At 49.4% G+C, this 25,213-nt stretch overlaps 13 protein-coding genes across 13 annotated transcripts; 5 read left to right on the forward strand and 8 right to left on the reverse strand.

The window, feature by feature from the left end:
* Positions 1-2,142: 2,142 nt before the first annotated feature.
* Positions 2,143-6,773, reverse strand: ASPSYDRAFT_55013 (putative oxidoreductase, 2OG-Fe(II) oxygenase family; the record flags this gene model as incomplete). The annotated part of the gene is made up of 8 exons (XM_040848961.1): positions 2,143-2,421; positions 2,575-3,558; positions 3,605-4,043; positions 4,424-4,591; positions 4,650-4,884; positions 4,983-5,065; positions 5,654-6,357; positions 6,408-6,773. The coding sequence occupies 8 exons, from the start codon at positions 6,771-6,773 to the stop codon at positions 2,143-2,145; spliced, it is 3,258 nt and encodes a 1,085-aa protein (XP_040705878.1).
* Positions 6,774-7,772: 999 nt separating this feature from the next.
* ASPSYDRAFT_143113 (RNase P/RNase MRP complex subunit) lies at positions 7,773-8,618 on the forward strand (the record flags this gene model as incomplete). Its single annotated transcript, XM_040841310.1, has 3 exons — positions 7,773-8,112; positions 8,164-8,343; positions 8,410-8,618. The coding sequence occupies 3 exons, from the start codon at positions 7,773-7,775 to the stop codon at positions 8,616-8,618; spliced, it is 729 nt and encodes a 242-aa protein (XP_040705879.1).
* A 665-nt stretch (positions 8,619-9,283) lies between these two features.
* Positions 9,284-10,556, reverse strand: ASPSYDRAFT_195364 (tRNA splicing endonuclease subunit SEN34; the record flags this gene model as incomplete). Its single annotated transcript, XM_040843713.1, has 1 exon — positions 9,284-10,556. Exon 1 carries the CDS (start codon positions 10,211-10,213, stop codon positions 9,284-9,286), a length of 930 nt encoding a protein of 309 aa, XP_040705880.1. The 5' UTR covers positions 10,214-10,556.
* Positions 10,557-10,758: 202 nt separating this feature from the next.
* ASPSYDRAFT_40676 (elongator complex protein 4) lies at positions 10,759-12,413 on the reverse strand. The gene is made up of 3 exons (XM_040846125.1): positions 11,915-12,413; positions 10,913-11,859; positions 10,759-10,852 (listed from the first exon to the last, which is right to left on the reverse strand). Exons 1-2 carry the CDS (start codon positions 12,384-12,386, stop codon positions 11,141-11,143), a joined length of 1,191 nt encoding a protein of 396 aa, XP_040705881.1. The 5' UTR covers positions 12,387-12,413; the 3' UTR covers positions 10,759-10,852; positions 10,913-11,140.
* Positions 10,795-11,094, forward strand: ASPSYDRAFT_144639 (uncharacterized protein; the record flags this gene model as incomplete). Its single annotated transcript, XM_040841450.1, has 2 exons — positions 10,795-10,852; positions 10,913-11,094. The coding sequence occupies 2 exons, from the start codon at positions 10,795-10,797 to the stop codon at positions 11,092-11,094; spliced, it is 240 nt and encodes a 79-aa protein (XP_040705882.1).
* Positions 12,414-12,639: 226 nt separating the features above from the next.
* Positions 12,640-13,132, forward strand: ASPSYDRAFT_85773 (DNA-directed RNA polymerase core subunit RPB8; the record flags this gene model as incomplete). Its single annotated transcript, XM_040851558.1, has 2 exons — positions 12,640-12,971; positions 13,027-13,132. The coding sequence occupies 2 exons, from the start codon at positions 12,640-12,642 to the stop codon at positions 13,130-13,132; spliced, it is 438 nt and encodes a 145-aa protein (XP_040705883.1).
* A 195-nt stretch (positions 13,133-13,327) lies between these two features.
* On the reverse strand, positions 13,328-14,346 carry ASPSYDRAFT_27732 (thiamine pyrophosphokinase-related protein; the record flags this gene model as incomplete). Its single annotated transcript, XM_040844431.1, has 2 exons — positions 13,328-14,249; positions 14,306-14,346. 2 exons carry the CDS (start codon positions 14,344-14,346, stop codon positions 13,328-13,330), a joined length of 963 nt encoding a protein of 320 aa, XP_040705884.1.
* A 1,258-nt stretch (positions 14,347-15,604) lies between these two features.
* On the forward strand, positions 15,605-17,245 carry ASPSYDRAFT_85775 (oxygenase MpaB family protein; the record flags this gene model as incomplete). Its single annotated transcript, XM_040851559.1, has 4 exons — positions 15,605-15,952; positions 16,015-16,043; positions 16,099-16,825; positions 16,880-17,245. 4 exons carry the CDS (start codon positions 15,605-15,607, stop codon positions 17,243-17,245), a joined length of 1,470 nt encoding a protein of 489 aa, XP_040705885.1.
* A 148-nt stretch (positions 17,246-17,393) lies between these two features.
* On the reverse strand, positions 17,394-18,673 carry ASPSYDRAFT_40680 (DUF1115 domain protein). The gene has a single exon (XM_040846126.1). It carries the CDS (start codon positions 18,619-18,621, stop codon positions 17,692-17,694), a length of 930 nt encoding a protein of 309 aa, XP_040705886.1. The 5' UTR covers positions 18,622-18,673; the 3' UTR covers positions 17,394-17,691.
* A 334-nt stretch (positions 18,674-19,007) lies between these two features.
* On the reverse strand, positions 19,008-19,984 carry ASPSYDRAFT_85777 (uncharacterized protein; the record flags this gene model as incomplete). The annotated part of the gene is made up of 2 exons (XM_040851560.1): positions 19,008-19,215; positions 19,278-19,984. 2 exons carry the CDS (start codon positions 19,982-19,984, stop codon positions 19,008-19,010), a joined length of 915 nt encoding a protein of 304 aa, XP_040705887.1.
* Positions 19,985-20,309: 325 nt separating this feature from the next.
* ASPSYDRAFT_27736 (alpha/beta hydrolase) lies at positions 20,310-22,263 on the reverse strand (the record flags this gene model as incomplete). The annotated part of the gene is made up of 7 exons (XM_040844432.1): positions 20,310-20,368; positions 20,480-20,644; positions 20,704-20,768; positions 20,809-21,636; positions 21,694-21,802; positions 21,883-22,021; positions 22,192-22,263. 7 exons carry the CDS (start codon positions 22,261-22,263, stop codon positions 20,310-20,312), a joined length of 1,437 nt encoding a protein of 478 aa, XP_040705888.1.
* Positions 22,264-23,446: 1,183 nt separating this feature from the next.
* ASPSYDRAFT_611678 (putative NUDIX domain) lies at positions 23,447-24,018 on the reverse strand. Its single transcript, XM_040849952.1, has one exon. It carries the CDS (start codon positions 23,933-23,935, stop codon positions 23,462-23,464), a length of 474 nt encoding a protein of 157 aa, XP_040705889.1. The 5' UTR covers positions 23,936-24,018; the 3' UTR covers positions 23,447-23,461.
* Positions 24,019-24,062: 44 nt separating this feature from the next.
* ASPSYDRAFT_611786 (OPI10 family protein) lies at positions 24,063-25,199 on the forward strand. Its single transcript, XM_040849957.1, has one exon. The coding sequence runs from the start codon at positions 24,346-24,348 to the stop codon at positions 25,018-25,020; it is 675 nt and encodes a 224-aa protein (XP_040705890.1). The 5' UTR covers positions 24,063-24,345; the 3' UTR covers positions 25,021-25,199.
* The last annotated feature ends 14 nt before the right edge of the window (positions 25,200-25,213 follow it).

Here is a 25,213-nt window from a genome sequence, read left to right on the forward strand (position 1 = left end):
ATAAAAGGTGGATATCGATCCATGCCCCTTCCCGCAGCTCGCACGGAGGTTTCTTTCTGCTTAGGGAGCTAACGCCGGGTAATGGGTACGGAGTCGAGAAGGAGGGACTCGACCTGAGGCAGGAATCAGGATGCGCCTGCAGAATTTGATCCGACGCCGTTATCTGTCATATCGACGCAGATTGGCTGGAAGTGAAGAATCTCATGCAATGGTCGTGGACAGTGGCATTGGCAGGAAGTTGGCCCCCGAGGATGATCTTCATTGCATATGGATTGAGATTTACCGTTGAATCAGCCTTGGGAATAAGACTGTGTTGTCAGGTGACTAGTTGTGCCAGTAGTTGGTGTGGTGGTGTGGTGCTCGTCCAGTTCCGGCTCCCGGGTGGTGGGCTGCAAAGCTGTAATGTGAACAGACCACCGAGATGGAGCCGGCGCGGAGGACACGGACATTCTCCTTTTTTCTGGGTCTACTGCTCAGCTAGGAAAGAGTCGTGGACGGCGCCAACGGTCATACCGTCCAGCCGGTGTCTGTGAGCTGTCAGCTGTCAGCGATGCTTCTAACCTGTCCGATTGGGATTGAGATAAGCTTCTTCCTTTCTGGGCTGAGGATGGAGAATGCATAACTCGAGGACTCGGAGTCTCGGTCTATGATTGATTCCTCTTGTGCCGTCTGTTGTGGAATCATAACTTCTGAACCGTGGGTTGCTCCGCGGATCGGTCCGTCACATTTCCAGTCCCAGTTTTTACTCGATCAGGGCCGTTTTCCGGTACGGCCTGTCCTACAGTCTACAATAACCCCACCCCTTCATTATTGCCATTATGTTGTTCATGTAATGCCGTTATTTCTCGCAGGTTTCCTTCGATTGATGGACGTCTGACTTTGTTTTCCCGAATTTGATGTCATTGTCTCGGAGCGCCGGTGATTCTCCGCCTCCGGGTAGTCGACTTGTCTTACCAGGAGGTTATTCTTGTTATAAGGTGGTGTGAGCGTCGTGGATCGCAGCACAGGGCACCTATTAGCAGACCGGTTGTCCACATCGAGTCTCGAAACCACGCCATTTTCTGCATAGTACTGATATATTAACCCAGCATGCGGGGTGGGCGGCCGTGCAGCTCCTACCCAACCTGGGTAACTTATGTAACTTATCCACCTCTCATCTCTTTTCTGATTATCGTCATCATACCATCGAACCGGTAGGTGTTGTGGATTGTAACTTGTGTGTTATGTGGACGTCCCACAATGGCGAAAGTCAAAAGCCAAATTCCTGAAGAAACAGGGATCAGGCAGGCCCAGACAGACACACGAGGCTTCCTCGGCAATCGGGCGTGGGGATGATACACAAAGGTATGATTAGAACGGACAGCAGAAAAGGGTGTAGCGGATGTGAAGCAGGGAGTTCCGGTAAAATTAACCTTTGCTCGGAGGATTCTGGGCGCTTGGGCCGTCGGATGAGTATCTGGTGGCTGGGTCTTGCAGTTCTTCCTGTGAGACTGGTAGGAAAGTATACTATCGAGAAGCCGCTTTACTACTTGCCGAGCATTGGGCATCTAACGCCTGCTACTTCAGCATAGGTGCTGTGCTTTGAGCTCCTGCCCTACCAGGCAGGAGCACTGGCAATGTATACCTACCATTGCATTTGATACGGAGGGCTATCGATATTCCGCAGTCCCACATGAAACTCTGTTGCAATGCACTCTCCACGTCTGCCCCATCTATGGATATCTTCCGCTGCCAAAATACTGGCGTTGCCACCGCACGACCCAACTGAACCCCTGCAAAGGCCAGGGATGTTCAACCGGGCGGCGATATGAGGGTTGGACAGCATGGCGGGTAAAACTTGTTCCCATTCGAGGTTGCAATCTGCGTGTAGTCATCTTGCACCGCATTGCATTGCATCGTTGGTGCATCCCCGTCTTGGGTTGCCACCTGAGTTGTTCGGGTGATCAGACCTGCTGAGACCGGGCTTGGAAAGCAGGGTCGAAGGCAAGGAATTGGGTTTACTTGGAAATGACGTGCATTGATCAGTTTCAATCCATTCAAATCATGTACTACAAAGTAAATAAAATACCGTCATACATATGAAGGTATTTCCTATTTGAAATAAGGTAATTGAAAACATCTCCAATAACGTCAAGACTGAGTTCAACAGCGCCTTGCGCGCTTCGCCAACTCTCCCTCTGGAGCCAAAGACCTCTTTGCCGATGCGCATCGACCACACTCGATGAAAAATACGTTTCGAGGCGAGTAGCCCCGGGATTCTCCAGCGGGGTTTTCTCCGACGAACTTTGTGCTATTCCAATCTAAACAGTTTTCACAATATGCCCGCGGGCATTTGAGACAGCCGAAGAGTAGTCCACCTGCCTCAGTAGCGGATTTTCCACATTCACAGCAATAGTGCAGGGGGCATATTATGCCCGTCCCCTTGGGATAATAGTCAAGACTGTCGTCCCGATCAAGACATCGCGCATGGAATGATCGCGTACATGTTTCGCAACTCGTTGCATTGCGGCGATGACATATAAAGCAAACCTGGAAACAGTTAGGGCTTGCAAATATCTTCGGGTAGATACTTACAGTCTCATTTTCTTTCTTCGCTTTGGCCTCGGCTTTGGGGGAGGCTGCCCTGGCAGGGCTCGTCGCCGACACTATACTCCCTTTCAACACCTCAAACTCCCCCACCATGATGACCCGGGACTTGCCAGTACGACGTGATGCCCTGGACACTTCAAGAATGGGGCTCTCGTAAACCGACTTCGAACTCGTGTCCACTTTTTTCCCGTTGAAAAGATTTGTCTTCACTGCCTCGGATCTTTCGAGCCATGCTTTCTTTTCAGAAAATGACATCTCCTGCACATTGATTTCGTCAACACTGCACGACTCCATAATAGAATCGAGGTCCAAATTGTCCAGATCCGTTGCACTGAACGCGCGAGGGACAATTGCGTTATTTGGCATTAGGGTAATCTCGTCTTCAGCTGTCTCATCCAGGTTGATCGGATGATGGATATCATTTGCAAGATCAATTATTCTATCAGCCAGGTACGACTTCTTCGCCAGCCGCCGACGCATCTGGTCTTCCACTGTTCCCTTAGAATGGAGACGGTATATATTCACTGGCTCAGTTTGGCCGATACGGTGCACCCTTGATTCGGCCTGGCGCATCGACTGGGGATTCCAGTCGTCATCGAGAAAAATGACGGTTGACGCACTGATCAAGTTCAGACCCTCACCACCAGCTCGAATTGAGAGAAGAAACACCTTGTAACGGGGATCATTCTGGAATAGGAAAACCGACAGGTTCCGCCATGGGGCGGAAGTACCACCGTCCAGACGAACATGTTTGAATGACCGGAATTTTCCCATACCCAGAACATCTTCACACAGATTCAAAGCTTGGGTGAATCCTGAAAAGATAATTATCTTCCTCTGCTCGATGACGACAAACTGATGAATCATCTTTTCGAGGACTATGAACTTTCCTGAACTCTCAACAAGATGTCGTCCAGGTTCGTAGGCCTGGGGAATCGCACCCACTAAAAGGTACGGATGGACGGAGCACTGAAAGGTTAGAGAATACATCAACTGGTAAGATTGCGAAACTTACTTTTCTCAATTCCATCAAGGTATTGGTAGTAATGCGGCTTTTACGTTTAGCATTAGCAAGCTCAGGACGCTCCCACTCATTTGTCGTTAGGTCTATGAAGCTTCCAGAGTTAAGTGAGCTTTCGCCCAGGAGAATGGATTGTTCTACCCCAGTTAGGATCTTGTGGTACCAGTCAAGTTGGCATTCTGTCAATGGCACAGACAGGATGATCTCCTTCTTGGTAGGGATGTTCAATCCGATTTCGGGCGATGTCTTTGTTCTTCGTAACATTACCAACTTCAAGAAGCGTGTAACGTTGGCAACAAAGTTGCTGTCAAACCTCCCGTCTTTCAGAGAGAACGAATCTTCAAACCGTTCCGCTGTCGAAGGCGTGAAAACGTCCGGGTATAGCCAGTGAAGAATCGACCAGAGCTCAGTCATATCATTCTGTATAGGAGTTCTGCCATGGGCAAACCGTCAGTTGATGTAAGAGGAAGGTTAAATGGCTCGACATACCCTGTTAATACAAGTTTGTAGTCTGCTCGTAGCTTGTAGATTCCTTGCGTTCTCTTAGCTTTGCTATTCTTGATGCGATGCCCTTCATATAGGACAACGTAGGCCCAGGTTGTTTTCCGGAAGAAGAACAAGTCGTTACAGACAGTCTCATAAGACGTAACAACAATATTCACGGGCTCGTCTTCCGGCTGTCTAAAAATTTCTCGTAGGTTCTGCCTGTCCTCACTACTTCCATGATACGCCAACGGGATAAACCCGGTGGTCCACTTGGAAATCTCGGACATCCAAGTATCCAAAACGCTGAGCGGACACACAATTAGAAACTTGTGCTCGCCCGGCTCTTCGTCTTGAATGTGCTGAAATAAAGAGAGAGTCTGCAGCGTCTTGCCTAGGCCCATGTCATCGGCAAGAATACCACCGATACCGTTGCGACGGAGATGCAAAAGCCAGGACAGTCCCTCTATTTGGTACCCCTTGAGGGTCCCTTGCAGACTAGACGTCGATATATTAGCTAACTTCTTCAGAGGACTTGTTTGGCTTCACTGCTTACCCGGCTGGCTGCAAGTCAATTGGTGCGTATGGCCAGATTTGGACATTGCCAGTAACTTCTCTCTCAGACTGATGACCGAAGAGGTTGTTTTCGCCCAGAAGTGGAAGAATGACATCCTGAATATGCTTAAGGAATGCTTTCCTTCTTTTCTGGATAGCATAGGTAGAGGTATCCTGTGGCTTCCTTGGCCCGATAGCCTGGTATCGTCCAGGCCGAGGATGCGAGTAGAGCTGGGCTTCGGGAAAACATGAAGCAAACGGAGAGATACAATACTCATCCGAACCTATAACAGCCTGTCAGCCAGCGGTTTGATGTGAGACGGAGAGTTCCTACCAATACTTCCTGGTGTTGTAATTGCTGAGCCGGTTGTACACTTGGAAGGCGAACTGGGTGGTGTTTCAAACCACGTTCGAGGGCTACTGAGAGCCGAACCGTCGTCATTTTTTTGAAGGTATTCCAGTTGCATTTTCGTACACTGCGCCTGTGGTCTGTAGAACTGACGTGATATGGAGTAGAAGGAAGACTTGAGGAACGAAACGAACGAAAGGGGAAAAGGATGGTAACACGCAGATAGTCCATCCTGAATAGTGTCAGATGGCAATTATGAAACACGGTCGACTGATGTGTTTCCATGGTGAGGTCGTATGGAGGGTAAAAACAGGGTTCAAGGTCCTGAAACGCGTGTGAGAGGAGAATATATTGAGGCGAATGGGAAAGTAAGGAAGTTGTAACACATCTCAATCCAAGACGATTATGATTTTATTGCCATGAGTACCTGGGCGGATTGAATGGAACCATAGTTGCTCTTGGACTGAGATGGTGGGAAGAGTGAGGTATTGGAAGAGAGCAAGCGTGGGGAGTGAAGGATGGCTCATTCTTTACGTGTGGGAAGTCCATCTTCAATGAGCATAAGTCAAAGCACAAGCCATGTCATATTCAAGTTGACTCGAGCATTACTTAAGATAGATACATCAAGAACGAAGCAAGAGCAGAGAATGATGTACTAAACTTTCAACCGCCTACTCAACATCTCTGTGCCTACTGACTTGTCATACTCGATATCAGGCACATCTACTCTTCGACCCAGCGCACGACGTATAATCCAGTCTTTACTGTTGATCGCTTCTTCCACGACGCCTTCTTCAAGCTCGGGGATCCGAGAAGACCCCTCCAACCGACGCAGCGGAACGTCGTCTTCCGGTCTTGCGAAATAAACCAAGCTATATCGAGTACTATCCGCTTGTTGGCCGGGAGGAGAAACAACACGATGAATATTTGACCGGAGCAGCCCGTTTGTAAACTTCACCATAGCGTCTCCGAGGTTGACAATTGCATGCCCAGGTAGGGGTCGCACATATTGCCACTCTGCATCCGCGCCAGGAGGAAGAACCTGGAGGCCTCCCAGGCGGTTGAAAAGGATAGTTACGCTTCCAAAATCTGTATGTTCGCCTAACGCAGTACGACGGTCATCGACGGGCTGTGGAGGTGCCTTGACGAAGCGTACTTGGTCGCCACTTACACCTTCGAGACGGTGGACCTTGGTGAGAGTGGACTCTGGAAGACCTAGGCTGGTGTTGAGGAGTTTAAGGATAAGTGTTACAATAGAGTGGGAACTCTTGATAAAGGACTCGAAGGAGTTTCGGTTATCCTTTAGGATATCTGGGGCTGGAAGCGGTTGAGATATTCCCATGATATCGTCTTTCGACACCTGCAAAGGGATTAGCGAGTAAAAATGACGTGAAGGAAATCATAGCTGACATTATAGAACTCATTTCGATCCAGATTTCCCTGCCGATCAACCACCCCAACACCTTGTGCCTTGTATCCGAAGTAAGACTTCTGAGCGCTGAAGTCATACTTCTGCTTCTCTTGTAGAGGAAGTTCGAACAAATCGGCTCCTATCTCAAACAATTTATTTGCATCTTCTAGGATATTTGTGGTCTCGCCTGCATCGCGAATATCAAGGTAGAAGAAACCTATTTCCTCGCATGCTTTGCTCAGTTTCTGGATCTCATCCTCATCCTCGGCAAGTAGGTTCTTCAAGGAGAGACGGAGTAGAGGAGCGGTTGGGACATCATCTGGGAAGGGTGGGAGCCCGGGGAAAGCGTCCTCTTGTTTTTGCATGATTCCCCTAGTTAGTTCTTTTTGTAAGATATGTAAATGTATTGCGGTGATAGCTATGCAGCATGATCTAGCACACTATATATTCTATGGTTGATGCGGGGAAGCACTTGGACCGAGGACAAATACGTATAAACTTTATTCACGACCATCGGTATCTCCCGATTGCCAACTCTTTGGATCAGTAATCCGAACTGTTAGCGTATGCTAATTTACAGCTGATTTCAGCCTGAAGAATGAACACAATTAGAGGTAGACGAGGATGGTTTTGTCCACCCGTTGCCCACCGCCATGTCCACGGCCTGGAGTTCCAGTGCCCGTTGCCAGGGTAATGTACCCTAACAGCTGATAACAGGTCGATAAGTGCGTCCGGGAAGGGTATTAATTGAAGGAAAATTGAAACTGGAAGATAAGTTCATGGAAACTGACCTTGACATTCTCGACTGGGCCGTGTCGAATAAAAAATAAGAACGGGCAAGCCAAGTCCAAGAAGCACCAAGAGAAAGCGCACATAGAGAAGAGGGAGGACAGCAAATCAATGGTGGGCCAGATAAACAACCCCTTAGTGATATCTACGCCACATCTCTACCGAGAAGAGATGACTTTGGGATATAGTAGAGGATTAGATATAGATGCCCGTTCTCCACCAGCAAGCACCACCGCAACAATGGCAATGTCTGCGACAGTCTTTCAAGCTGTCGAGGACACCATGTTTAATGGAACCGTAAATTTGGGAAATTTCAAAGCGTATCCTATCCAAAAACTGTGATATAAGTGAAAAATGTAATGTAGCCCCGACGTGATGGTTCGGGAATGTACCAATAGTAAGCGGCGGAGAGATCAAATTTCCGCTCCAAATTCCGCACCCAACACCAACAACCATCCCAGTTTTCATAACCCATCAACCTCCCCGCGAAGCTACCACCACCATGCAGTAATTGCACTACGGATCTTCCTCGAAATACGGATATTTATAAATAATTGCGACATCTACCAAACGAAATGTCAACGTCCAATACCCACATTGCGCAAACCCTCCTCGAGCGCGCGCACTCCCCAGACACAGCCGCAACCCTCTTCACAGAACGCATAAAACAAAAGCCCCTGCACCTCCGTCCAACCTCTCCAACGCCTGCCGATAACCGCTCACGACGTCGTCTCCACCGCCTCCGCCAGAAAGAGTACTTCCTCCGGCACCAGAAACCGAAGCCGCTGTCTGCGCGCGAGAAACGGGAGTCCGGGGTTTACAAGTTGCCCAAGGAGGAATGCAAGTATGAGACCTTCAAGGGACTGAATCAGATGTGGGCGGAGTATATGAGGGAGATATTGGATCTGGGGTCGGGTGCTGCGGCGTGGAGAGCACAGCAGCAGCAGCAGCAGCAAAATCAGCAAGGCAGTGGGAAACTCGTGACGGCGCTTTCGCATGGGAGTAAACTGGTTAGCGCAGATTTCCACGGGGCGGAGATGGAGGTTGTTAGGAGTAAGTGCTCGGGAAGAGTTGGGTTGAAGGGGATTGTGGTTAGGGACACGAAGTTCACGTTTGTAATTGTCACGGAGAGCGATGAGGTCAAGAGTGAGTCTTTGATTTCCGGTCTTTCTTTTGATTACCGGGTTTAAAAGCTAACGAAGTGGTATTTAGATATTCCAAAGGAGCAAACGGTTTTCCGTTTCTGTGTGCCGTTGCCTGATGCAAATGCGACGGGGGAGAAGAAAGACCCGGAAAACATTGCAGACGGTGTTGAGGAAGGCAAGAAGCTCGTCTTCGAGCTTCATGGCAGCCAGTTTCAGAATCGACCTGTGGACAGGGCCAACAAGAAATTCAAGTGGCGCAATGTGGACTATCTCTGAGAATACTTTCTGGCTTTCAAGTCAGATTCCAACCGCCCTTGGCTTGATTGACAAGTAAAGCATTTTGTCCACAGCGAACTCAAGAAGTGCTTGCTTATTTACCCAGGGAGGCATTTGCGCAGGGTTGCAGCACTGTGTCCGTATAGACCGGATACCATGATTGCTCCGCCTTCGTGGCGAGAGAGTCTCATACCCTGGTTTTGCAAGCGACGCGCCCAAAGCCAAAACAATCACTTCAGCGTTGGGATGCCCGCAATACTTACAGCGACCAACACTACTATAACACTATGGAACATGTTCGACGACAAAGATGAAACATTAATGGTATTCATAACTAAGCATCCTCTAGGCATGCTTGGGACCTTTGATTTGTGGGAATGTGGTAATCCTGAAGCCACGATGATAGTTGAACCTGGCTCCATAACACTGACAGCCTTAAACGAGGCATCGCGGTGCTATATTCAGCGCCTAGCGTTGAAATAATGCACACGGTGATAGCTGTCAAGATCGCTGGTGCCCCTGCGTCAACGAGCCCGGATGCACTGACCGGGTTTTGGGTTCGGAGCAATCGGGTTTCCGAAGACGCGTAAGAGGAAGCAACTGTCGATACAGACGACTGCTTCGTCAGGTGTGATAGGGTAGTCTGGTGTGCGCGGTAGTCTGCATCACATCCCTGCCCACTCGATGCTGAAAGCTTTGACATTCGCACCTGCATCGTCGGAATCACCAGCGTTTTTGTCGGCTCCTCCGATAAGGAATCCCTTTTTAACGCCTGTGCCAAGTCGACCACCAGTGATAATTGTCATCAAGTCTAGCTCCTCGTCCCATCCGGTTGAAACAACCAAGAAGTGGGAGTGGAACCGCAACGGATCACCTGGATACGCCGTGTACTGGCAACCAAATCGAAGACCGGGAGTTAGGAAATAGCCCTTAGAGTGAAGATGAGCGAAGAGTGGATACGAGGATGGCACTTGAGGCAGTGATAGAAGGTGCTTTGCAGGCGGCTGTTGAGGGAGAAGAGGGTGGGATACTGCAGGAGTGATCCTCATAGCTTCAGCGGCGGATATCGTCGATGGACGCGAGGAGGATACTTGACTAGGACTAGGCGACTGGCTATTATCGAACAATGAAACCACGGCTGAGTCTTCCGCTGAAGCCTCAGTGGCGGGCTGCTTTTGCTCAGTCTTCTTTGCCTTTGCAGCTTTTTTCTCCGCGGTCTTCTTCATGGCCTCTTCCTTTAATTTCTCTTTGCGGCGCATTTGAAGCTGCATAGTCTCGAGGCCTTGCGTTTCTAGTTCTTTGAGATACTTCTTGCGGTCTTCCTCAACCAGAGATTTCATTCCTTGTTTCTGGAAGTTTACCTCATCTACAATGCAAGCTACGCCCTTCTCCACTAGGAGCCTTGCTTCTTCCGGCATCAGCTCTAACGGTAGACCCGTGAAGACATTCTGCTGTGGTGCCTGCGGCAGAGTTCCTGCCAGGACACCGCATATTTGATGCTCACGTCTCAAGAACGTAACCGCATCGACCGAGAAAACAAAGTAGTTACCCGCGATATACGATATCGGGACCGGCAATTCCGGGCTGGCGTTCATCTTGAGAAACGTATCAGGATTCGGGTTTCGGGTTCATTACTAGCGATGGGACACATGTTAGCGTATCGCTCAGAGAAAGGTTATGATAGACCAATTGCAGTGGCAGTAAATAGAGATCAAGTCATTTTCAATACGTTTCTCAATCACATTGTGCTCTTTTAATGAGATTATAATAGCGAGCTTCAGGGGATTGACAGATTATAGTAGTTATATAATCATTTGATCTTTTGCGAGAAAGTAAAAGTTTTGTTTCGAACTTACCATCAAGAACGAATGAACATGACAGATAAAAGCCACTGTAGGATTTGACCAGCAAATCCTGGTTTGTTAGCGAAAAGAGCACGGTTTTAGTGAGTTCAAGAGTGAAATGGAGGAAAAGCAAGGAAGAAATTTGGTGGGAGTCATTTTAAACACAAAAATTCCAGTGGAGCCCGCGCTTTGCCGCATTTGGCGAGCTCTCGCTCCGGTCGCCTGGACAGGCCGAAGCAGCACCCTCAGCTTTCCGCATTATTCAGAGACTCTGCAGAGAAGGAAACAGAACAGTACGGAGTATTATTGGCATCGATCCAGTCGATCCCACGATGAATTTCTTTCTTCTTATTTTCCTAGTATTCTTCACGCCTTTAATACTGTTCCTAGGTTGCTACCCCGCCTGTTACCTCCTGGCCGTCATATTCTCCGCAACTGACGCTTCCAAAGCATGGCTTGCTTTCTCTTCTTTTCTAGGTAGCCGGTTTCATTCTCGGTTCGTTAGGTCCGCAAGGCCGGGGCTCGACTCTTACGGGAGGGATTACCTTCGCACAATGGTCAATACTGGCCCCGCCATGTCCGAGCAAATCGAGCTGGACAATATGCTGGTCGAATCCGATCATGAAGAATGACTTCGATACGTCCGTATTCTGCTTCACCCAATGCAATTTCTCTTTACTAGAATTCGAGGTCTTCTTTCTTCGGCATCTTGTCGGATCGAGCCGTATTTTGCGCTTCCTGGTCCCCTTCGGCAGGGGGTAGACTGAACGGCCTGATTTCGAACTTCCTCCTGCTGAGAGTGAACGCCCAATCCTGTCCAACATTTTGATCGCTTCCGCCACCGCGCTCATGTAAAACCGGAAGTCGATGTGTCTTGAGCATCCCTTGTGGGGGCTCCTCATGAGATGTGGCTGCTCCTGATGTTGAGAGTGCATCGGAGGAATGCGGAAAAGGGCAGAGTTCAATCACACCGTCGCTCAGAATTTCCATCCATCGCACCAGACCTGAAGAGCGTGGAAAGAGAGAAAGCGGAATCGTCATCATGGCGGTTATGCGAGATGCGGGCGAACTTGCGAGGGCCCTAAGCGAGTGGAGAAACGGTAGTACATTCTCAGGCTCGCTGACCTCTGGTGGATATAATGTGGGATTAAGAAACGATGGGATGACAATTCGGTGAATGGTGTTCGGAGGACTAGAGGAAATGGCGGCTTGGATTTTCTTTTGAATTGTGACGAGCAGAGGCTCATTCGTTGGTACGAGGGGGATATAGGTCATGTTGCTGATGGAAGGGTGTGTGAGACGTTTCGTCAGGTCGAACGCGTGACAGAATGCGTCTTGTTTGGACAAGTTACCGTCCGTAGATGACGGGTTCTGGTCTCCTGGACTCGCTGCAGGAGCTGGTCTGGTTAGCATATACTTTGGTCAAGTGCCCACACAGCTTGGGTAGCCTACTTCTTGCGCCCGCAACTCCCGTCCCAAATTCTCCTAGACGCTCGTATCTCCAGGCGATCTTCATGCGGTCTCCTTTCCGGCGGTCTGATTTTTCTTCTGCGGCTTCGGCAGGTCCAATTAAACCCGGAAGAGTTCTACCCCATTGTTCAGGCATGCCGATGACGTGCACTCTCTGGTCTTGCACAACTCCTTCAGCAGCATAATACCGGAGCAATGCGCCGGCAAAGTCTGTAGTGCCATTTTCCTCCACTAGAAGTGTCTTCCCTATAGGAAGGCCGCCGTGTCCAGCTAAGAGGTTGTCAAGCGATGGGGAACCGGTTGAAGTGGTCGGCCGTCCATCGTCGGGGGAGGGACGCACGCCGGGCGTAGAAGGCGGCGGCTGGATGGCTCGGTGTGGTTGCGCAGGTACATTAGTGGCTGGTGTGCGGTCAGGCCCAGTCGACAAGCCTATATTTCTCTTGCGAAAAGACATTTCTCCTGTAATTAAAGGATCTTAGAGCTGTTGTGAAGCAAAGAATACTTTTTGAAGATTTGCGGCGGGGCAGCCCCGGCAATAAAAGCGGCGGCGGTACGCTAAAATCCCAAGCAGAAAAAAGCTCTCCTCCGTCGGTCAAGACCGCCTCACGACTTATCCTTTGTTGCATACCTCGAGTAGGGAACATCCACGAAATCACTGCTGCTTGCGCAACCTCATCAATTTCGTTATACACCGAAATACCGCCACAATGTCGGACCCGTTACTTTTTGAAGACACTTTCACGATCACCGGAATCAACAACCAGAAATACGACAGAGTATCCCGTTTGACTTCCACCTCCTCAGATTCCCTCACCACTTTCACTCTCGATGTCAACTCCGAGCTCTACCCTTGCAGCGTTGGGGAGTCGCTCTCTATGGCGCTGGCCTCGACTCTCTCGTTGGACGGCAAGGAAGACAGCGGCGCAAAGACCGGCTGGAGAGAAGTTGGTATGGGCGAGCAGACACTCGCAAACGATTACGATTATGTCTGCCACGGCAAGGTCTACCGGTTCGAGGAGGGCTCTACTTCCGGAAACATGTAAGCTCCATGCTCAGTGCACACGAATAGCAGGTGCTAAAATATCACGATTTAGGGCGGTTTTCGTTTCCTTTGGCGGTCTGCTGCTCTACCTCGAGGGTCCCTACAAGAAGCTCGCACCTCTGCGTATAGATTACGTGTACCTGCTCCTCAAGAAATAAAGAAACATATCGTCTCTGGGGAAATATCGGGTCTGCCGGTCCTTCCTTGGCCTTGTTCAAGCTTGAACAGTCAGGAATTGTCGCGTTTACTCGTTGGAGTGATTTGGTTGCAGCGTCGGCGTTATTTGGAATTTGGGTCTATCATATAGAATATCAAAATATACCTGAAAAACAGTTACTGGAATCTGGTGTTGCCTAGTTCGCAACATGCGACGCAGTCGGGTATTCCAACCGGCGATGAATCCTTGTTATGATCTGCAGGAAATCCTTCTCGTTCTCGGCCGTTAAGATGCCATGTCGGATGAAAAAATCAATCAGGACAACAGCACAGTTGGGCTTGAACTCCCTATTGGCCAATGCCTTCTTCGTATCTTCAACTGTCAACAGGCAGAACTCCTCAACCTCGGTGTCGTTAGGTTTCGGAACAACATCCGCAGGCAGTTTGATATCGTAGACATATTCCACCTCAGCCTGCACTAGATCCGTTTCACCACCAGCGCGGCTATCCCGCAAATATGCGTACGAAACACAGCCCGCAGCGGAAGCATTAGCCCTGACCACATCCTCAGGAAGGGACGCTTCCTCCATAGCTTCGCGAACAAGACACTCAAATGGCCTTTCTCCAGTGGTCATTCCACCCGCAACAGTATTGTCCAGCATGCCTGGATAGGTCTGCTTCGTCTTTGACCGCCTCGGTACCCAGATCTTCAGGCCCTCGTCATCCTCAACATAAGCCGTGGAATGGATGCCATACGAGACGATCCCAAAAAGCGGAGTGGCAGAGCGCTCCAGCTCAAGCAGGTATTCCCCATTGGGACCATAGATTGGATACTTTTCGTTGCGCCATCCTCGCAAAACCTCAAAGTGGTCCTGCTTGACTGCTAACTCGAGAGTTTGGTCTAGCACTTTGTTTCGCTCTTCTGGTGTTGAACCTGCGATCAGAGTCACTGTTCGCTCGGTGGGATCGATGGCCCAAGACTCTGCGGGCCAATCGAATCGAGCTACTACCTCATTCAACATATGTCCTAGGACAGCATTGTAGCCTTTGATCTTGAAGGAATGGTACTTCTTCATATGAGTCACGTAGGCTGCGGGGTCATCTTGATGATACGGGAAACTATATCGTTGTTAGGGAACAGGTTGCGCAGTAGCGGAAGACGTCGGGAATCAAACCTATCGCATTCATCAACTAAGTCTAAATTAGATTTGACCATTGTGGCGGAGATCAAGAAACTGTTCGATCTAGTCTAAGTGTGTCACGTTCCAGGATCTGATACTCCCTTAGTGCGTTATCGCTGCGGATAATGGAAATCTCGCTGGTTAAAAGCGGCGGGGCACTCCGTCTATTCCCGATTAGGCGAGTTCTTTCTCCAGCTGAGAACTACAGACTTCCTTGTGCTCTGTATCGATATGGCGGCACTCGAACCATTACTGCGGATGGTATCTCTGACTGTTACAGAGTCTGCGCTGACCACGAGTGAAGGGAATCCTCGTTACCTTTCCTAACAATGCCCACACCGTACAACGCCCGCAGGAATCAGCTAAACCTGATGCTCCAGCGGTCTTGATGAGGACTCTTAGGTATGATCTCCCCGGGAATTTATTGGGGTTCTCTCGATACTGACTTGGGGTGGTGCTTGCTAGATAGCCAACTCGATTGATGCTGGCTAGGTGTTGAGCTTCCGTGTTAATGTGACCATTCTCTTTCTCGCCCTGCTGGGTAAATCAAGCCAATCAACCGTGAAGTGGTCCAATAAATACAGCGTTTAGATAATTTAGGCTAAGGCAAAGAGCTTATTATTTGGTGAATAGTGGGAAGTCTTCCCGGCACTCCGACAACTACTCGAACTCTGCACCTGCTTGGGTCACGCAGTTGATATGTAGACTCCAAGAAAGTACAAGGTCTCAACAAAACCATATTCATACTGTGGCAAGTATGGATTCCACACCGGAGTTTGCGGCATGAAAAAGTGGCGCGGCAGTTTGGTTGCGTCTATTGTTCGTCTCGATATCTAGTACGCATTCACTAGCTCTGCCGATAAACCGCAATACACGCCGAGCAGTGGGACCCACCACCATCGAAGAGACACATGTGAAATTAGGCTCAGCCCCAGAGGCAAAGAAACCACCTGAAAACAAAATGAAAAGGCCTGCAGTCTGTGGTTGATGTCACAAATGATGGTGGTGGGCGAGGGATCGAGATCATCGGCACGGACTGACTCAGTTAGTATGACCCCGGTTCACATGCGATTTCCCAGCCGAGTGGACCAGGAAGATATGCTCCAACGATTGCAAATAATTTCTCTCTCGTCCAACGATGATGGCCTGCTGGTCTACGTGCCCGGACCACGGCCCGCGGGTATACGTTCATGCCTGAGCAAGATCACGGAGGCCTCATTTATACCACCCAATCCCTCCATGACGAATCCGAGTAGAAGACATACTTTTTCACAATATACCTGAGCAACGGCCATGTCGGTTACAACGAATAAAAAGGGTAATCGAATCGAGTACCACTATTGGGACTACAGTTTCGAATGGACCGATAAACACATTCCTGGGAGCGAACTGGAACCCTGGACCAGGACCTGCGATACGCTCGCCGATGAAGCCAACGAGATACTAGACGCGTTGCCAGCACCTGCTAGTGACCCTTCAAAGCGAGACCGCTATGCTCTGCTACGGGACAACCATTCGAGTGATCCAAAGCTTGAGGTGCTATGGGCAGAGATCAACACGGTACCGGAATGGGTGGATTGGGAGCAAATCGAACGAGGACAGGACCTCTTTTGGCGATATTTGATTCCCGTGACGAATGCTGTATGCTCCAACAAGACTATCTGCTCAAGACTTGATAACTAACGTGATATCCGCCCCAACAGCTAACATTCGTAAGTTTGCTCGGTGGGATGTAAGTGTGACCAGCACAAATTTACAACTCAAAGCTCTAACCCATAACCCATCAGGGGCGCCATCCGCGTCGGCGAAATCCTCTCTAGAACCGGCGGGTTTGGCGCAAAGGTGGTGCGTCGCCGTCTCCTAGAAACAGTCCAGCACACAATACAAGTCAATAGATCCCCAGAGGCCATGAAGCCCGGCGGCGAGGGCCACCTAGCCTCCGTCCGGGTCCGTCTTCTACATTCCGCCGTCCGCCGCAAGATCATGAGTCTCGCCGAACAAGATCCCAGTTATTATGACTCCGAACGATATGGACTCCCTATTAACGACCTCGACTCATTCGCTACTATCAACACGTTCAGCAGCACGGTCATCTGGCTTGGAATGCCGCGACAGGGTGTTACTTTAACTCCGCAGGAAGAGGAAGATTACATTGCACTTTGGCGACTAGTAGCTTGGTACATGGGTGCACCAACAGAGCCATTCGAGAGTGCCGCAAGGGCCAAGATCACCTCCGAGTCCCTGCTCGTCAATGAATTCGAACCTACCGATACAGGAAGGATTCTCGCGCGGAACATCGCCATTGGTCTTGAGAATACGGCGCCGATATATGCGTCGCTGGAATATATGGATGCGTTGACAAGATTACTCAATGGTGACCAACTCTCCGACGAGTTACATATCCCTAAGATGGGATTGTATCATAAGGTGCTTATGTGGGGTTACTGTTTCTGGGTGCAGGTTCAGGCGAAAACGCTTCCTCTTGTTCCTGCCATCGATAGATATATCATCGAGGTGCGTTCCATCCAATGTTTAACGATGGCATCCCTGATACTGATACGGATATAGAATCGCAAGAAGATGTTCTGGAAACACCTCATGGATGAGAAAGAAGGGCTTGGAAAGGAATCGGTCTTCGACTTCAAATATATCCCGTCGCTGAAGAGGAGAACAAGACTCGGAGACCGTAAGAAGTATTTATTCAAAAAGCCCGGCGTGGAGGTCCTCTCATACTTGGGCCTGCTATCTGCATTTGCGGTAGCTGGTGGGCTTAGTACGGGAATTTATTTCTTGTTTACGAGGGCCTTTCCTCAAACTCAGTCTGCTCTACCGAGTGTGCTGCAGGTTGTGAGGGAGCGGTTGGCGACTGGCCCTGTGGGGCCACTGACAGTGCCGGAGCTTGTGAAAGGGCTACGGGGCAGGCTATCACTGTAAGGGATATAAGAGGACTGGTAGAGGTTGTATTTTTAAATAGCCTAGAGATCACATGGATAGAATGACATATTTCCGTACTAACTTGCTTGTAAATTTGGAAATTCCTACGCAGTGCATCCCTTCTCAACTGAATAAAGATGGAAAATAGATTAAATAGACGGAGGTAAGAGAATACTGCAAATGGAGTATATAAAGGTCTATCAAAATGGAGGAAAGAGCGGTTGGCGCTGGAGCTGGTGCGTACTTGCCGTTTTAAATTATTTACGGGTTGCTCCTGCCATGTCTGCTCCTTCCTCATCAAGGAATAATCTATTTCGCCCAGAAACAGAAGGAGCACTGAGCTCAAACTTGCCCGATAGTACCTCCTAGAACTGATTTATACAATACTGGATAGCTCCTGCCTCTCGAGGCCTATAGTGGTATCATCCAAAACGGTCATTGCTCCATTAGAATATCACGTTCTCAAAAGCTTCATGCAGCCCTCTCGCCGCCAACCAACCCTCCAATGCCTGCATATCTCCGCGATTTGCTCTCTGCCCGCCCCGTTCCCCAAGGGAGTCTGTAATCTCTTCCATGCCCGCAAACACCCTCTCAACCCCTTCCGTCTCCCGATACCGCTCGCTGACTTTCTTCTGATGCCGCGGGATATCTCCCCACGAATGAGTCTTGATAAAACTCATATAAGCATCTATGTCTTTTGATGCACCCTCGAGACATAGAACCCCGGGCTTCCCGGCCAGGACAAAGCCGGTGAGAGAGTAGTCGGGGCCATAATTAACCATGTCGTCTCGTTTTGCGCGAGTCGAGAGAGACGGGAAATAGAACCATACGCGTACAATGGGCTCTGAAGCTGAGTCCTTATAATTGCCAGTCGAGGCCTGGTTTGATGCTGACGCTGATGAGGATATTGAGTTCTTTTGCGTTTCGTATAATCGAGCACCTTCTTCTTGGATGTACTCTAGAGCAGATAATATATCATCACCCGGCATTGACGAGGACAGCTCTGCAACCTCAGCCTTGGACAACCAATCCGGCTGGCGTAAGGAGTAGTTTAGCGGAGGCGGTTGGCATGTCTCTGTCTCTGTCTCTGGCACCGGTTCGTTCCATTGTAGTGGGATGGAAACATTGACTTGGATTGTCTTCTCGCCGCCTGAAATTGGGGCATGAACGGCGAGTAATATATTTGAAGGTGTAGCAGAAGGTGGATCCGTAGAGGGATCTTCGCACCAGCTTCGTAGTTTTTCAATGCACTCTGTCGTGGATGAATCAATCTCGAGTTCTCCTTCGGACGGGAACATGGCTGTTAGGAGGTCTATTGTGGAGAGTTGTAACCCCATTATGTCTGCTGGGAGGGAAGCTGGTTTATTTTGGGCCATTGTGCGGAATATTTTATAGATATAGAACAATATATAATATCACACCTTGAAAGTATCTACGCCTGTCTCTGCAGTGTATGGTGTTGGGCGTGAAGAAATTAGTAAGGATGTACTATACCCGATTGGGATGGGCCCTATACATCTACATCGGGACTAGTGTACAATATATCAAGATGAGCTGGGATGGAGTTTGACTGATTTGATCTTGATTTGAAATACAGGTTACTGGGCTGATAAGTAAGCAAATTGTAATACGTGAGTACCCATGCCTTCCAAATAGCGTAAAGGGCTCATTGAAAATCGAAGCCCTTTGAAGTTAAACGGCTTCGGCTATGGCATAGATAACGTAAGGACAAGAAAGGAAGAAGACAAGATAGCAATTCAGCTCAGAAGCTAATAGCCAGTATTATCGCCGCAAACTCCTCCATATGTTCAGCATTGTTGATCAACCAAGGACCGTAGCGATGCATGGTCATGAAACTGCTCTCATTGACCTCCGTGTTGCCCTCCTCCACATACGATGTCATCCAGTCGTCGCCGCATAAAGCAAACGTCAGGTAAATTTCGATTCCATTCTGAGAGACAAGGATTCGTCTGTCATTGTTAACATTTTGATCCCGTCCTGTCTTGCGGTTTGAAAAGACAAGACAACGTACCGTTTCGGACCAGGATAGCCGGGGTATTCCTTCATCCAAGCGACAAGCAGGGCCGCCTCCTGCATATCAATAACAGACCCATAAATGTGGCGTTCATTGGTAGTGCAGTTCACCGGGGCCTTTATCCACAGCGAACGAGACTTATCTTGAATTTGTCCACTAGTACTTGCGATGAATCCGCGACCCTTGCCGCTTCCAAACTTGGCCATGAGATCGATCCGGCTAGAATTGCACCATTCACGGCTTTCCACGTTTGGGGAAATACTGCATATCGCCATTAGAAGGTCGTTAGCCGAGTACCTGACGGGCGGCTTGTCAAGTTCCTCATCACGCGGTTGCACTGGTCTCGCATGGGCCTCAAGAATTTCGCAATGCATCCTACGGGGAGAAGAAAACCAATCTTTTGCGCGACAAGAATTGGCTCTGATAGCGTCTATGTAGCTCTTGAAGTCCTCGCGGCCTTGGAGAAGAGGGCGTGCTATTTCGATATCGGTCTCGAGGTCGAAGAGAGTTGGGTCGAAGGATTCAGGCCCGGCAGATTGGACGAGAGTTCGTAGGACGATGAACTGTGGCTGGGTGATTTTGGAGCCGTGTTTGTGGTCCGTGTAGTCTTTGGGAGATACTGCAAGAAGCCCATTGTCTGAGGCAGCATCGGTCCACTCTTCAATGGTGCTGGGACATTTTCCGAATAGCGAGGTTTCGGCCATGGTTGCTTTGGTCATAGGGAGATAGGAAAGGACGAAGGCTGAATAAGGAATGGGTGGAGAGTAATGGAATAGAAGGTTATCTATGGTTAAATAAGAATCGGAGGAACACAAGTAGCAGGGAATTCTGGGAGGAGGCTTGGTGCTGGAATACATAATTCACTAGGTATTGATGGGCATATTCACTTGAGGTAAATTTCGCAGCTGGATATACAAACACAACACTTGACTATAGATTGAAGCTGCTAGAAACAAAATTGATAAATAACATCTGTTCCTGTTCGTCTTTTTCTTCCCAGGTAGGCTTTATTACAGTGATATTTGGTTCTTACACCTCATCATTTGTGCTGACAGAGGTTTCGAGCAAGCCACGAGCATTCAATTTACCTTGTATGTTATTCACACATGATTCAGAACTCGATACATAACAGATCTTGTCAAGCTGACTCACCTACTTCATGGCTACTTGGAGTATATCCACCGCCAACGATGACCTACCGATGGGCCAGTGCCACAGAACCCGCGAGGGAGCCCGGTGATATGACGGGACCTGAGCGTACGGTGTATGAATACACGCCTCGAGTTCGCAAAGCTGGTATAACTGAGACCAACCACGGCTGCTCCTTCCTTCTCTACTTCTGACTTCAAATGCACCTTCCTTAGCTGCAGGTGTATAGTGAGCCATGCTGGGAAGGTACAGCATCTATGTCCATCGCTCCTACCTAGAACGGCTCGGGTCTCGTTAGTCGGGTACAGTGGATGGATGTCCATGCCTTTTGTCAGTGGTCTGCAATCCTATACAGTCTATTCCAAATAATATGATCTACAATTTTGATCTTCTTCCTGCCTTGGCTATAGGCAAGGACTCATCTAAACGTGGACCCCAGTTTTCCAATAAGGACGTCATCTCACCACCCGAATGTCCATTAGAAATTGCCTTCTCTTCCTCTTTCCACCTCTCTATCTCTGTCTTCAGCCACCCAGTAATACCATCAGAGACCCTAGGCACGTTCTCAAGCGGCAAGATATGCCCGCTACCAGGAACCGTAACCGCCTTGACCTTCCCTTTTTCATGCCCTCCACTCCCGCCAATCCCCCTCCCTGTCCGCTCCAGCTTCTCTCCTTTGCTCTGAGGACTGGAGAAAGGGCTCTTCTCACCAAACAGATACAGCACAGATGGCCGGATATTTTTCAAGAGCCTCCACGCCAGAACCGGCTCATACCGATAGAATGGATGGATTGCGTGCGGTGGCCCAATGATGTCCGGATGCGACACATCACCGGATGCCGGTTTCTTTCCGTCGAAGTTAGGTCGCAGACAGAGCAGCACTTCCTGCTCGGGCGGTGTTGTTAAAGTAACCCGCGGCTTTAATGCGGCAGGCGAAGATTCTCGGGCTGCCTCTGATGTATCTCCACCCTGGCATATGTCACGAAGCCCGTATTTCATCCACAGATCATGCGCTCGGGGATCCCATTTCCTGTTCAATTTCTTGAAGTATTTTTCTGCTTCATCTCGCGAGGACCAGGTGTTCTTTCTCGGCAAAGATATTTTTACGAAACTCGCGCCATGGGCGGCGTGGATGTCCTTTTCCATAACAGGCTCGATCAAAACGAGAGATGTGAGGAGCCGCGGATGCAGTAGTGACAAGAACGCTCTATATGTTGAAGGGCCAGTTCTGTGCTCATATCATAGCATGGTACTGTTAACCTACAATTGCCCGGCTCCGAGGCTATGCCCAATTCCAACAATCGGGCTAGGCATGTTGGCTTTGAATTGATTGATCATGAACAGTAAATCTCGCGCGTGGTCGAACCACGAGGCTATATGATATCACGCCAAGTCACCCATTAGCTTCCGTCAATAACAAAAGCAAGTAAACGATGGTGCTAACGATACTTACGATCATTTCCCAAAATCCTCTCATTTATCACACCGCTCGCGCCCTGACTCGCGTTATCGGCGATCCAGATCGAATTAACTCGAATACCTTGGTTGACTAGTTTCAAATATATCTCCCCCCAGAGCGGCTCGTAAACTTCCTATTCCAATCTCAGAGTCAGTTACGTGTCGACTAGCGACCCCGGCCCGCAAGCATGCAGCAGCGGGATGATTAACACATGATTAACACATGCCTTCGGCATCCCAGACCCATGAGCACCGATTATTGTCAGGTCACCCGGTGGCGTTCAAATTAAACCTCGGTGTATACCTTTTGACCACAAGCTTTGGTGAATCGGCTCAAGTTTTGGTGGCCTTGGGGTATTCCCGGATATGCTGGCATTCAAGCACATGTTCCGTGATTGTGAAGAGGGTGGATGATGATGGGGATCGAGATTGGGCTATTGGCGAATTATTTGGGAGTCCTCTCTCTTCCCTACCCAGGTGCGCAAGCCTGTTGCTGTAGGGTTTGCTCTATTAATATCCCGGCATCTGAGTCCTGAGTCCTGACCAAGCCCTGACCGCTTGATGAAAAGCATGACTATGCAGGATTTTGTGCGGTGGGACCGAAACCTGCGAGGGAGGTATTCAAGCAAGGTCCGCTATAGATAGGGCTGGAACTAATTGTCATGAATTCCTAAGAAATAATGCAGGTTCCGTTCATTTCATGACTCGAGGAGGAACATGATAGGTCTAACGTATGCATTCTTGAGCGATGGATTAGTTGAGTCCTCCAATCAGGGGGCAGCACGACCCTGCACGACCCAATAGTTCACTGATAGGGAGAGGGGTTCGCGAAGTTGGGTGATGCTTCGGCTGCAGCCAGCTACAAAGTGGGTTCGAGATCACATATCACCGATCGCCGATACCGTACGAAATCAGACTATGGAGCCTGAGGGCCACATCTAGGTAGATCTCAGTTCGCTTGGCATTTCCTCCAGCGCCTTGCTAATGCCATGGATCTGATGACCAAGTTGTGCTCCGTTGCTTCGAATCTTCCTTTTGTGGGGCTGACCTCAGTCAGAATTATATTCAGGACATCCAATACCCGCCAAAGAAGTACATACAGTGATATGCAATCTCCCCGGCTGCGAAAAGTAGCGTATCATCCTGCGGCTTATGGTTCATTGGGCTATACACATAAGCGGAGTTTGGTGTTATTAATACGGCACGAACAAGATGTCGACGCCCGGCTGTACAACCACGCGCCAGCGGCGCTACCAAGCAGATAGTTTCGGAGACTTTATATGCACAATGCAGCAACCGGCCACTGCTCTGGCATTGGTTGGAGACATCACTGTCTTGATTCGATGCCACGCATGCTTTGCCAGTATCTCAGCCACGAGAGGCAAATAATAGTTCAAAAGAGTCTTCGGCGACTTGCTCGGGAAAGTGTCACCTCAATCGTTACCGAGGGGCACTGCTCCTTGTGCTTCCGGTATTCTGAGCGCATAGCCGTCTCCGATGCTGCACATTCACAAGCCGTCGATCAAGGCGATAGATTTTGCTAGAATAGCGCGATCATTCTGGAAGGTTAGTTTCTAGAGCGCTTCATGAAAATTGAAAAATTGAGCCGTAAAATCACTAGTCCTTGCTACGGGCCCTACATTTGGGTCGTCGTCAACAGCAGTAATATACCACCACCTGAGCTTCACGTCGGACTTCCCATCCAGCTCGCGAACTGTGAGCATGAAGGGCTCGTCAATATCCGAGGACATATGATGTTTATCCGGTGCATCCTCCGCATCACCTGGCCGTGGAGCCCGGGTCATCATCGAGACAGGGCGGATATGGCATCGATAGCCGGTCTCCTCTTGAACTTCCCTTAGAGCCGCTTCACGTCGAGATTCGCCGCAGTTTCGACGGCCTTTACGGAGAAGCCACTCATCTTTCTTGGTGTAGTGGATCAAGCAAGCTCGTCCTGGTTGATGCGACAGGTCAAAGAGAACAGCGCCGCAGCTTTCGACGAATTGGTCCGAGGTGAAATGAGTAGTCTGGAAGTGTGAGGTCGCCATCTGCTAATATTATAAAGCCCGACTTGGATCGCAGCTTCCAAAATCAGAGAATCTTGAATAAGGTCGTTCCTTCTAGGGCTTGATAGCCCAATGTTGACACCAAGAGGAAGGCGCCCAAAAGGGGAAAGTGCGACCTGCGACGGGATTCTGCCATGGCAGACCGCCCTGACCATCAGCCCTTATCGATAAGGGTAATGCATGATTTCGTCACTGTTTGGCGGACCCAAGGATTCTTCTCCGAGCTTCCATCAAGCTGTCTGGAACCTCCACGAACCCAAGCAACTCAACTCCAGTAGCTCCCGTATTGAGAATGCAAATGAAACGCCCTTTCTGCGCATAAACACACTTATATACTGCTCCTTACTATTCATACCTGCTCAATTCCACTTTCCACTTTCGCATACACCACCATGTTCTCCGTCATAATTCCGGGCAGACCTTGCCTCACGGACATCGTCGCCGTCGATGCGCAACCAGGCGGGCAAGCTACGAAATTCGCTTTTAATTTTCCTCTCGCGCCTTCATTCTCCGAAATTGTCGTTTTCTGTCTCCCCGGCACGGTTTTACCACAGGATACCGCTGCCGCAATTTATATTCAGTACCCCGGGTCTGAATTTCGGTTCATCGGAGCTCTCGCAAACGAGAAGCCCTCTTCAGTCATCAAAGCACACCCACCAGGGCGAACGGAGGCCCAAGATGAAGACCAGATGCTCGACGAAGGAAATTCGGGGAGTGCGGCGAATAACAGCGCCGCCGTGACGCTGGGAATATCAATCGAACCTGTTCAGGTTGTTGCGCCGCAACTTGCGACGCTGGAGCAGGAAAAGGGAGGAAACAATGGGAAATCAACAGATCTTGTCCGACAAACGCCGCAGCAAAGGGGGATCACTACGAAGGTGCTAGCGCAACGGATTATTGGAAATGCCTTCAATTTCCTGGCGAGCTTTGCGGCGTCGGATTCCTCGGGACGTGGACAGGAGCTTGTCCCGATGAAGGCGTTTCAAGACTGGTGGACCAAGTTTGAGAGACGGATTACTGTCGATCCGACGTTCTTGGAGAGGGAAGATCCCAGTGCGAGCGGTTAATTTCGACCCCAGTGTGGGCTTCAGAGAATGCTATATGTTCACGATTATACGACGTCATTTACAGTGGGCTTGTGTTCTTTTTCATAATGTATTTAGATACCATTTTTCCGTCAAGTGGGAGGCGACGGCGTCGCCTATAATTCCCAATGCGGGATTCTAATTCTGGACAACAGTCTACTGCTCTATCAAGAAC

This window comes from Aspergillus sydowii (genome assembly GCF_001890705.1).
Source record: "Aspergillus sydowii CBS 593.65 unplaced genomic scaffold ASPSYscaffold_2, whole genome shotgun sequence".
NCBI lineage: Eukaryota > Fungi > Ascomycota > Eurotiomycetes > Eurotiales > Aspergillaceae > Aspergillus > Aspergillus sydowii.